This window comes from Podarcis raffonei, chromosome Z, assembly GCF_027172205.1.
Source record: "Podarcis raffonei isolate rPodRaf1 chromosome Z, rPodRaf1.pri, whole genome shotgun sequence".
In the NCBI taxonomy this organism is placed as follows: domain Eukaryota; kingdom Metazoa; phylum Chordata; class Lepidosauria; order Squamata; family Lacertidae; genus Podarcis; species Podarcis raffonei.
In genome coordinates this window covers 50,645,807-50,657,723 of record NC_070621.1, presented here as the reverse complement: position 1 = coordinate 50,657,723, position 11,917 = coordinate 50,645,807, and the positions used below count along the sequence as shown (strand labels likewise).

General features: G+C 44.3%; 1 protein-coding gene across 2 annotated transcripts in view; it reads left to right on the top strand.

The window, feature by feature from the left end:
- Positions 1 to 8,158: 8,158 nt before the first annotated feature.
- The window catches only part of SLC9A6 (solute carrier family 9 member A6), a 56,196-nt gene continuing 52,437 nt past the window's right edge, over positions 8,159 to 11,917 (top strand). Inside the window, exon 1 of one of the 2 annotated variants that reach the window (XM_053374282.1) lies at positions 8,159 to 8,978. In XM_053374282.1, the coding sequence (XP_053230257.1) occupies positions 8,177 to 8,978 (802 nt within the window). In that variant the 5' untranslated portion in view covers positions 8,159 to 8,176. The remainder of the gene's footprint in view (positions 8,979 to 11,917) is intronic. The other variant, XM_053374281.1, reaches the window with a different exon arrangement.

The window sequence follows — 11,917 nt, the reverse complement described above, 5'->3', positions numbered from 1 at the left end:
CCACAAACATGAGTCTGACCAAACTGCGGGAGGTAGTGGAGGACAGAGGTGCCTGGCGTGCTCTGGTCCATGGGGTCACGAAGAGTCGGACACGACTAAACGACTAAACAACAACAACAACAAAGCGGCCGTTAAAAATAATTCACAAGCATTTTAAAAACAGCCAAAACATTCACACCAGTTTTTTTAGATAAAAAAACCCCACAACTTGAAGCTATTCACAACTAGGGATCTCAGAGTTGCCAGAAGCAGTATATCTTCCAGCCACCAAACACCTGAGCAATTAGAGGTGTTCCTAAATTTCTTCTGAGATTCAGTAATGAAGGAAGGTGTCCAACAAAGGGGGAGCCACCATTGATAAGGCCCTGCCCTTGCCCCCAGCACACCTGGTAGAGCCACCACCAAGAAGGCCTCACCTTCCAGCCATAGGGTGGGTCTGGAAGTCACTGGTTCAAATATTGCTTTAAGTGAGACGCTTGCATATTGTTTGAATAATATATTTTAAAAATAATTTTAAAAGAAAAGGCCTTCTAGGTAGTTAAAGAATAGTATAGGATAGTAATAATATTGAAGCCTTGGCTGTCTAAAGTTAAGCAGAAATGTCAAAACAATAATAACATGCTCAGTAGCAAGATAGGTGGAAACATAAGCCCTTCCAATGATTTATTTGTATTATATTTAAAGCATTTTGCTCTTGGGTTTAAAAAAGACTGCCAGAGTGACTTACAAATGTCACTGATGAGACAGTCTCTGACATTTGTAAGTCACTCTGGCAGTCTTTTTTAAACCCAAGAGCAGGATAAAAATGCTTTAAATATAATACAAATAAATCATTGGAAGGGCTTATGTTTCCACCTATCTTGCTACTGAGCATGTTATTATTGTTTTGACATTTCTGCTTAACTTTAGACAGCCAAGGCTTCAATATTATTACTATCCTATACTATTCTTTAACTACCTAGAAGACAGTCTCTGGGAGGACTTCCGGGTTGGCGCCATCGTCTAATGGCGGATTCCCTCCGAGCTCCGGAGGGAATCTGCTCAACAGGGGTCGGGTTCTGCTGCGGCGGCGACGTGGGGACCCTTAGAAACCACAGGCGCTGAAGCCTGTGGACCTGGTGACTCGGTGGGCACCATTTGCGCGCCCCCCGACCCGCAAAGAAGCCTTTTTAAAGGCTTCGGAACGGGGGACGGAGGGAGGTGTGGTGCTGAGAGTTCGACTGCTTCCCCTGCTGAGTGAAGCCGCATGCCATGGACGGAGAGCGTTAACTTCTTCTTTTGAACTTTTGGATCAAAAGTAACGACCCGTGAGTAACACGGTAATTGGACTTAAAAGGGAAAATTATTTCTGGGAATTCGGCAAGATCGGGTAAGGTGCTAAAAAGGAAGTCAACCTGCCCGCCTTGTAAACATCGTAAAGCAAGGATTTTATTACTAAGGTTGTGTGAATGTCTTTCTTTTTTGTGGAAAAGTGCAATTAACTTTATATTGGGCCAATTTAAGTGACTGTGCTGGAGGATAAGAGAATGGAATTCACCCCTCCCCCAAAACCCGGGAGCGATCGGGGAGAGACCCTGTGGAAGAGGTTTATAGATTTTGACAGCTGTCAAATTAGCTGTCAAAGTTGGGGGAAAAAAGGAGAACTGTGTCTTTGCTGTCTTTGCTGGTTACATCTGATACAATTTGGTAACAAATTGTTAAAAACAAAGAAGAAAAGGTTAATTTGTCATTAAGTAACTAGAAACCCTCTAGAGGGGGTTCAGGACATTACAAAAATGGCTGTAAGTGGGAAAATACTGGCTGAACTGGAAAAGACCTTTCGTCTTTTGGGAAATCTACAGAAGCAGACAAATGTTTTGACTATGAGTGTAATAACAATGAAGGGAACAGTAAACAAAATTGCTGAACCTGGAAAGGATATGATTCAAGCTCCTGCAGATGAACAGGGAAGTGTTGTTGCTGATACAAAAATCCTTATAGCCAAACAGGAGAAAGAGTCTGAGTCATTTGAGATGTCATTTAAAGAATATGAGAAAGAAGGAGGCGCTGGGATGTTGCAGATGGCTAAAGAGAGCCAGAGGCCTGTTAAGTTGGAAACAATTGAAAATAAGAACATGACAATGAAAGTTTGGCTGGAAGTGAAGAATGGAATCTGGAGAGATCTCCTCTTATGGGGATCTGAAGACATATGGAATATAAATATGGACAGTACAGAGTTTGGAGCCTTTGGGACATTTGAACTTATGAGAAGCAAAAAACAAGATTTTGGCTCCATTGTTAAATATGGTGTGGCTGGAAGAAATATGGATTTTACTGGAACAGAGCCTCGTCGAGATTCGGAATTTAAAATAAAGGACTATCAAGAAAACCGGCAGAGAGAAATTGAGAGAGGGTTAAGTGCCTCGGATGTGAGATCGCCAGGCTGATTTTGGATGGACTGATGGACTTTGGTTGGGGATCGAAACCGGGAAAGGGGGTGGGAGGGCTTCGGGAATTTAAAGGGTGTAAAAATATGATTCTGTTTTAATTAAGTTGGCTTTTGCCACTAACATAAAAATGGGGAATTTGGGGAGAGATTTGGGGCCGACCTTAGCAAAAGATTATCAAAAATAAGTGTTTCGTGTATAAAGATTGGGATTTTTAAGTTTAAATAGGTTAATTAAATTGATGGAGGAATTTAGGGAAAGTATGTTAAGAATAAGTTTTGAAATATAAAGATAGAGGTTTAGAAGTTAAAATTTGTTTAAGATAATTGAATTAGAGGAAATAAGGTAAAGTGTGGGGGATAAAAATTGCTGAGCTAAAAATTGAAATTGGAATACAAGAAGGGCAGGTGTGGGGAAGTCAAGGAAATTGGGTATGGAATGTAATTACGGTAAACTTTTTAAACTGCTGTTTTTCTTTCTCTCTTTTCTCTTTTTTTCTTTTTCTCTTTTTTGTTTTCCTTTGTACTCTTTTTTGAAAATTTTAATAAACATAACTAAAAAAAAAAAAGATGAGACAGTCTCTGCCCTCAGGTTTAATATCTGAAAGATGCTACCTTTTGTGTCGTGTCTTTTAGATTATGAAACGGAGGGGAAAGGCTGTCTTTGTAAGAGATATTTGCAAGCCGCCAAGGCAGCCTTTTGAGGAGGGTAAAAGGAAAAGGGAAACTTGGGTTCTGCAGAGTTTTTATTGGGAGCCACTAGAATGGAATAATTTAAAAATGGTAGCTGCTCTTTCCTGCAAAACTGACACAGTATTAATGACGTCCAGAAATTTTATCAAGCAAAGGTATAATGTATTTATCATTAGTCATTTAATATTATGGATGCTCTGGGAGCATCATTATAATTTAGCTTTTCATGATCAAGGTTAAAATTCCCATTGAACTCAATGGGCCCTTACATCTGAGCAGACATGCAGAGAATTGCACTGCAGCACTCTCTTATTATTTCTTTCCTTCTTGCTTTATTAACTAATTTATTTCTTGTTTGCTTTATTAATCTATGATTAATATACTTTTTTAAAAAAGCTAGTGATGGGGTGTTAGACAATCTTCATTTAATCATTTTCAGATCATGGGTGTCAATACTTATCAATGTTTGCATTAGGCTTCCATCATAAGGTATATAATTTTTAATATTTTAATATTTTGAGGTGTTTGTATTCATGAATTATGTTGTACACTGCCCTGGGTTCCCTTGTGGGAAGGGCAGAATAATAATAATAATAATAATAATAATAATAATAATAATATGCAGTATCATAATGCCTTATTATAAATGTATGGCAGTTTTGTATTTTGAATGCATTCTGGTCACCACACCTAAAAAGGAGTTTCAGCACTGAAAAAGAGGCAGAAAAGCACAATTGAAATAACCAAGGGGTTTTGAATTTTTTTATTTCTGGAGAAGCAATACGTGGGGAAACAGAGAGATGGCATAGGTTTATAAAGTAATGACATATGGGAAGATGAATTGTTATCTGCTTCCCATGATATTTGAATTTGGATTGTCCAATGAAACTTTTATTCATATCACACTGGAATACAAACTTCATGAATGGAGTCAGTTCTGTGCCTTGTTTTCACTTCTGAAATGTAATTCTTCTACTTTTTACCTATGAATAACATTGACTGTTAGTCATGGTAGCTAAATGGACTAAATGCTGAAGCAGAACAAGGTTGTAAAGCCCTCCCTTGGGAATATTCAAGATGAAGTGAGTATAAATGAATGTTTATTGGATTGGCCCTTGGATCACTAATAAACATGATACCAAAACTTCCATAAAGGCGCAGTAGTTACAGTTAAAATTAATATATTACATGTATGCAGTTCCTTGTGATTAGCAGAGATTTGTTTATAAAACAAATAAACATGTAAGCAGGTAAATTTGATGACAGCAAGATATGCTTTATACTCTCATGTCTTCAAATCACTATGACAGCTGACAGAAATGGAATCCAAAAACTTCCCCCTGCATTCAGTGGCTTTTACTCTGAATGAAGCAACTCTCCAGGTTACATACTATCACGTGCTTATAGCAGGAAGCCCAGATTCTGTCAAATCCAAGTATTTAATTCTCTTTAATAATAGCTCGAAATAATGTTCTGTAATATCAGTATACAACTGACACTGAAATATATAATGAACCAAAGCCTCACAGACACTAGGATGTTGCACTGGGATCCCATGAAATCTCCCCAATGGCACCATGGATTCCATTTGTTCGAAATGTAATTGAGTGAAAGCTTTCCAATAGTCAGTTGTCAAAGGGAGTAACAAAGCATTTTTCATATTGATGCTGATGTTTTACATTTCCCAACCATTTCACTGTTCTTGAGGATGTGGGAATTCTGGTTTTTCTTTGGATTACATACTGTAGATTAAGTTAGTGTTAATATGTCTATGGCCATCTCTGTTGAAAATGGTAAATGCTTTATTTTCCTTGCTCTCTGGGGCAAGTGGCAAGGTATCAAAGTAACCATTTCTTTAGTCTGCACATTTAGATAATAAGACAGATATATTTGTGGGGTCCTTCGATACAGCTCTGACTTGATTGGGTAGATAAGATTGGGTAGAATCATAAAATCACAGAATTGAAAAGGACTCCAAGGGCATCTAATCTAATTCCCTGAAATGCAAGTTATTAAATTGCTAAATAAACTGCTTTTATTATTTCAGTTTCCATGCTGCTATTCCACTCACAACATAATAAAAAATACAAATCAATACATCATTAACAATAACAGTTTAAATGCTACCGGTAATTTATTTCAAAACATAATATGGCAATCCAAATAAATAATTCATTTTGATAATATGGATGTTATATTTTAATTCATGATAAAATAAACTTTCAATCATGAAAAGTGGAGTCTCCTTCTTTGGAGGTCTTTAAGCAGAGGCTTGACAACCATATGTCAGGGGTGCTCTGATGGTGTTTCCTGCTTGGCAGGGGGTTGGACTCGATGGCCCTTGTGGTCTCTTCCAACTCTATGATTCTATGATTCTATGAAAACATATCAATTGATGTCTGTTGTTGTTGTTGTTGTTGTTGTTGTTGTTGTTTAGTTGTGTCTGACTCTTCGTGACTCCATGGACCATATAAATCAGAATTGGATATTTGCTTGCTAAAATTAGTTCCTGTCCTTGATCCCAAAGGAGCCTTGGTCTGTGGGAACATAATGATAAACATTTCCAGTACCATCAGATATAAACAGTTAAATAACCAGCAGCCAGCATGTGGCAGTAGTAACAAATACAGTGCATAACACTTTTTTCCACAGAGGCTAAAAACTGAAGTGCACACAGTTTGTATTAGCTGGGTCACATACTATAAACGTGCACGAATTAATCCTTGCACAAAGTCATTCTGTGTTGGCAACAGGTGGTTTCAGTCACCTCCTTCAGTCTGGCTTCTCAACAACCATCACAACACCCCTCCCTTTCCTCGATCTCACCTGGGGGGTGGGCATAACTAGGGCAGCCAAAAGGATACCCCCCAGCCCCCACCCAAAGGGAACCCTTGTATTTCGCCCCACCACCTTCTTTTCACCCCTGACCAAAATGCTGGCAAGGGGCCTCCCCCCCCCCCCCGTGGTCTCCAACCGTGGCTCTCAAATGGTGTGGCAGCAGGAGAGAATGGCATGTGTCAAAGAAGCATTAAACATTTCAGTGCAGTATAGTATGCTATCAATTGATTGATTGATTGTAGAATATGGATAAACGTATTTTCAAAATGAGAGCAAGACCATCAAGTGACAATGAGGACAATCCTAGCTGTTTTCCAATGTTTCTGTTATCAGTAAAAAAATTACCATACTTTTCCGTGTATAAGACTAGGATTATTTTTAATAAAAATGTTAAAAGGGGGATAGTCTTATACACGGGGGCAATCTCCCCCCATTTTCTTAATTTTGAGTCCCCCAAAATAGGGGGAATCTTATACACGGAAAAATACAGTAAGTATTTTTCTTCTATTTTATTCTGAAAGTGTTGGTCCACGGAAAAAAGTTTGAGCACCTATTATTTTTTGGGAGAACAACAGACAGCTTTAACACCTTCACCTTTGTGAGTGATGTCAAAGTTACAGCGCCTGCTGTGTCTGTGTACAGACTGATACTGGACGGACATGTTTTGCTGCAGCTGGGGCAAAGGTGGCTGCTGCAGGTGCACTATGGCAGTGCCTCTCTGCGCTCCTCCCAGCGGTCATTCCTCCTCTGGTCACTGCTGTGGATGCACCACCTGACCATCTGGAGAGGCACTGGCAGACATCTGCAAAGGATTCCCAGTGAACCAGTAGAACCAGTGAAGATCCTGTGTGAGTGTCTGGAGGCGGTTGGATGGTGGCTAACAGATTGAGGTTGAATCCTGGCAAGACAGAAGTACTGTTATTGGGGGACAGGGGAGAGGCTGGTGTGGGGGACTCCCTAGTCCTGAACAGGGTAACTGTTCCTGAAGGACCAGGTGCACAGCCTGGGAGTCATTTTGGACTCACCGCTGTCCAAGGAGGCGTAGGTCAATTCTGTGTCCTGGGCAGCTCCATCTGGTACGCAGGCTGAGACCCTCCCTGCCCGCAGACTGTCTGGCCAGAGTGGTGCATGCTTTAGTTATCTCTCGCTTGGACTACTGCAACGTGCTCTACGTGGAGCTGCCTTTGAAGGTGACACGGAAACTGCAATTAATCCAGAATGCGGCAGCCAGACTGGGGACTGGGAGTGGCCGCCAGGGCCACATAACACCGGTCTTGAAAGACCTAAGTTGGCTCCCAGTACGTTTCCGAGCACAATTCAAAGGGTCGGTGCTGACCTTGAAAGCCCTCGATAGCCTTGGCCCAGTAGACCTGAAGGAGTGCCTCCACCCCGGATGCCAGGGTCCCTCTCCGGCAAGAAGCGAAGTTACAGGGAACCAGGCAGAGGGCCTTCTTGGTGGTGGTGCCCACCCTGTGGAACGCCCTCCCAGCACATGTCAAGGCAATAAGCAACTACCTGACTTTTAAAAGACATCTGAAGGCAGCCCTGTTTAGGGAAGTTTTGAATGACGGATGTTTTAATGTATTTTTAATCTTTGTTGGAAGCCGCCCAGAGTGGCTGGGAAACCCAGCCGGATGGGTGGGGTATAAATAAATTATGATGATGATGTCATGTTTGTTGTAATAAGGAGGAATAGAGCTTCCACACCTGGATCTGCTGGTCCTGTGGCTCCTGGGTGGGCCTGCCCTGAGCGCAATCACTTCTCTTCCAAGGGGACTCCGGAACGGGGCCATCTTTACCCGGGGGTGCAAGGGGGTGGGGCACCCGGGCACTGATTTCTGCGGGGTGCCAGGTGCCTGCCGCTGAAGCCACCCAAGGTCTTAACTATCTACCTGTTATGAAATAATAAATAATTTGGATCAAGCTAGAAAAACAAAATACATATATACCTAGGTATTACTGATGCTCCCTGGCCAGGGCAGGCCTCCTGGCGAGAAGTTGGGCTGCGGCACCCAAGCAGCCTGGCAGTGCCTGCTGGCCTATAGCAACGCCCTGCACTCCATCCTCACCCCGTCCTGGGGGAAGCAGGAGCGTCCCTTGCTGGGGGAGGGGGAGCCGTTCCCAGCCACGCGCGGAGGGCGGGTCAGCTGCACCGGTTGTAGTCCCGCCTGCCCCGCGGACCAGGCTGGGAGCAGGAACGAGGCGGGGCTGGCCTTTCGCATGGAAGGGGCGAGGTTTCTGCAGCAGCAGTTTCCTTTTGGAAGGCGAAGCAGCGGGGCTGGATTAGAACAACGGCGGCGCTTGGCAGACGCAACTAAATTTGGGGGTGCTGGGCGGTTCTTTGCACCCCAGACGGCCCTGCATGATGTCACGTTTGTTGTAACAAGGAGGAATAGAGCTTCTTCCACACCGAGATCATCCTGCGGCCCCTGCTGCCGCCTCGCCTCGCCTCCTGGGCGGGCCTGCGCCCTGGGCGCGACCGCTGCGCTTCCCAGGGGGACCCACTCCAGAGCCCACCCTGCGCTCCGCCGCGCGCCCGGCGCTGCTCTCCCCACGGCGCCTGCTCCTCGCGCGCCCCTGCTGGCCGCGCCTGCTCGGCCTGGGATCGGCGCTTCCTCCTCCCTCTCCAGTCCCGGCTGCGGGGAGGGAAGAAGCGGAGGGGGACCCGGAGGAGCCATGGCTGCCCTGGCCCAGCTGCCGCGGGGCGGCTGGAGAGCCGGGCCGGCGGGACACCTGGGGGACCCTGGCCGGTGGCAGCAGCGGCTGCTCCTGGGGCTGCTGCTGGCGGCGGCGGCGGCGGGGCTGGGCGCCCGGGCAGAGCCGCTGCTGGCCTCCGGAGCGCGGCCCGTGGCGCTGGAGGAGGAGATTGTGTCCGAGAAGGCGGCCGAAGCCAGCCACCGCCAGGACAGCGCCAACCTGCTCATCTTCATCCTCCTGCTCACCCTCACCATCCTCACCATCTGGCTCTTCAAGCACCGCCGCGCGCGCTTCCTGCACGAGACGGGCCTGGCCATGATCTACGGTGGGTGCAGCGCGCCGCGCTGGGTGCAGGGAGGGAGGCTGGCAGAGACCCCCTGGCGGGCACCCGGGCCACTTTCCAAGGGGGCCCGTCGGCCATTTAGGAGCAGGGATGCAGGCGTGCCGGATGTACGTATGAGCTAAATAAGCTATAAGTTAGGCCCCCCTCTCTTGGGGGCCCCCCAAAAAAGAAAAGGGAAAAAATCCTGGATGTACATTTCCAAAATATAAGATTAAAAAAAACAAATAAAATAAAACCTACATGAAGCAACAGTGTGTTGTGTTGTGTAGGCTCCTATTTGTTATGTGCAAATTTCTTCAGGTACCTATTAGGTCCATAAATTACCATATCATATATTCAACACAAAAAACAGTGGCAATTTGTTGTGGACAAAGGACAGCTGGACATAGAAAGGGCCCCATTAACTTCAGGAGCTGAGGGCCTCATCAAACCTCAATCCAGCCCTGGATGCAGCACTGCTCCACTGTGGCGCCACGGTGCTGCACCCCCCCCCCTTTTGAGGCATCTTCCCTTGCTCCCACCTGTGTGTGGAGCCCACACCTAGGAGAGGGGCAGGGGGAATCGCTGGGGCCGTTATCAACATGCCCGGCAACGAGTCCACTGCCTACCTGTGCGCACACCTTTAGATTCAGGACCTGCGCGGTTTCCTTCATGCATATGATGAAGCGAGCTGCTGCCTCCGAAATAAAGGTCGTGTTATTACCCTCCGGGTATCGTGAAACCATTTGTTTTTCCATGTTCAGAGGCGCTCAGTGAGCATCAGCAACAGGTAAGATGGTTGTATTGCTGCTCTTTCTGGAGCTTCCCACACAAGGTGAGGCTTGGTGACAGAATGCCTGGCCGAAAGGTGCTGGGGTTGAGACAACAGAGCTTCTTTTTCTGCCTTGCACTCCCTTTCACACAAAAATAAAAAGAAACGCCTGCCTTACTACGTAGTTGCCATTCTGCTCACAGTGCAGAATCCCTGAAACTGCCACACTCTTGCCCCGGACCTGCCACCCTGTGGGCAGTTTATGACCTTTGGACAGTGCTGCTGCGAGGTTAGGAAACAAATCCATTAGTTTGGGACTCCTGAGGACCCCACTATAGCTGTGAGATGGTGATTTGGTTTCCTCACTCTGACCGCATCTTATAGCAGGATTAATAGTCACAAAGTGTTTTACAATCGGCTCCTGTTAGAGCTGACATGGGGGGGAAGTCCAGCCGGGATCACAAAGTGTTGCTCCCTAGTTCTCATGCACAGGATCACAGCTCAGAACCATAAGAAGAGCCTCCTGGATCAGAGCAAAGGCCCATCTAGCCCAGCATCCTGTTCTCAGTGACTAACCTGATGCCCGGAGGCTGGTCAAGCAGGACAGGACTGCAGCAGCGCCCTCCCCAATTGGGGTTCCCAGCAGTGGGCAGACAGGCATTTTGCCTCCGAGAGCAAGGGAGCACCTACTGCTGATAGCCTTCTGCTCCATTAATTTGCCTAACCCTCTTCAGTATGCCAGGTGTGTTATTATTCTCACCAGCCATCTTGGAGGTAGCTCTCTTTTAATCCTGTTTTTTACAGGCAGGGTGGGTTTGATTTAAATCAAATCAATTTAAATCACAATTTAAATCACTAGTCAGTAAGACTTGATTTAAATCATTTATTTTTTTTTACAGAAAGACTCATTCTTGCTGGTATATTCTTAATATTTACAACCAGACGAAGGTTTCCTTTTTAGAACATTAAATTTTCAGAGTCATTTTGACAGTTCTATAAAAAATTACTGATTTAGTTATACTGTTAGAAATACATAGAAAGATAATTATGAAATTATGGTGAGGTTTAATAAGTTAACAGTTTATATTTGGACAACTTTTCAGCTGTACTTGATTGGAAGGAGAAAAATAATCATTTCCTTAATGACAATTTAAACAATTTATTTAACTAAAACAATAACATTATAGCATATGTATCCATGTTTGTGAACTGATGTAGTTAAACATTTTTTTAAAAAAAACACACACCTTACACTGAGTTTTAGCACACATGAAAAACTTAAAACAAATCCTTATTTCCTGATGAATAGCCTCTGGACTATAATGTAACGTAGATAGAATACTATCTTTAGGAAGATTTTTCCTCCAAAAATATTTTATTTTAAAAATCCAATTTAAATCAAAAGAAGCCTACTTAAATAAAAAAAATCTGATTATATCAACAAAATCCTATTTTTTATTTCAAAAAATCATTGACTTCTCCCACCCTGCTTTATACAAATCTACGTTGTGGAATACTGTGTGCGGTTCTGATGAAGGAGAAGGCAGAGCTGGAAAAGTTTCTGAGAAGGGCAACTGAAGTGATCAGGGGATGGCAGCCATTTTCCCTATGAGGAAAATGGACCTTTCTCACTTAGACATGATAAAGGACTGCAATTCTGTGTGGGAAAAGTGGGTGATTTTTTCTTCCCCCTCTCCTATAGGGCTAGAATCCAAGGTCATCCAATGAAGTGGATCCAATTTTTTTGATTTTTATTTTTAAATCATTGATTTTTATCCACCTTGTTTACAGGTGAGGGTGAGAGATTTCGACCTTCTGAAGGCTATCTAGTGAGCTTGTGGCCAAACAGGCATTTGAACTGAGAGTTCCCCAAATCCAGTACTGTACAGTGGTACCTCGGGTTACAGACGCTTCAGGTTACAGACTCTGCTAACCCAGAAATAGTACCTCAGGTTAAGAACTTTGCTTCAGGATGAGAACAGAAATTGTGCTCTGGCGGCGCGGAGACAGCAGGAGGCCCCATTAGCTAAAGTGGTACCTCTGGTTAAGAACAGTTTCAGGTCAAGAACAGAGCTCCAGAACGAATTAAGCACCACTGTATTCTAGATCCTGACTGGTAACAAGCTTTCTCTTTCGAACATAGGAATCCCTTAACTTTGGCAGGGCCAGT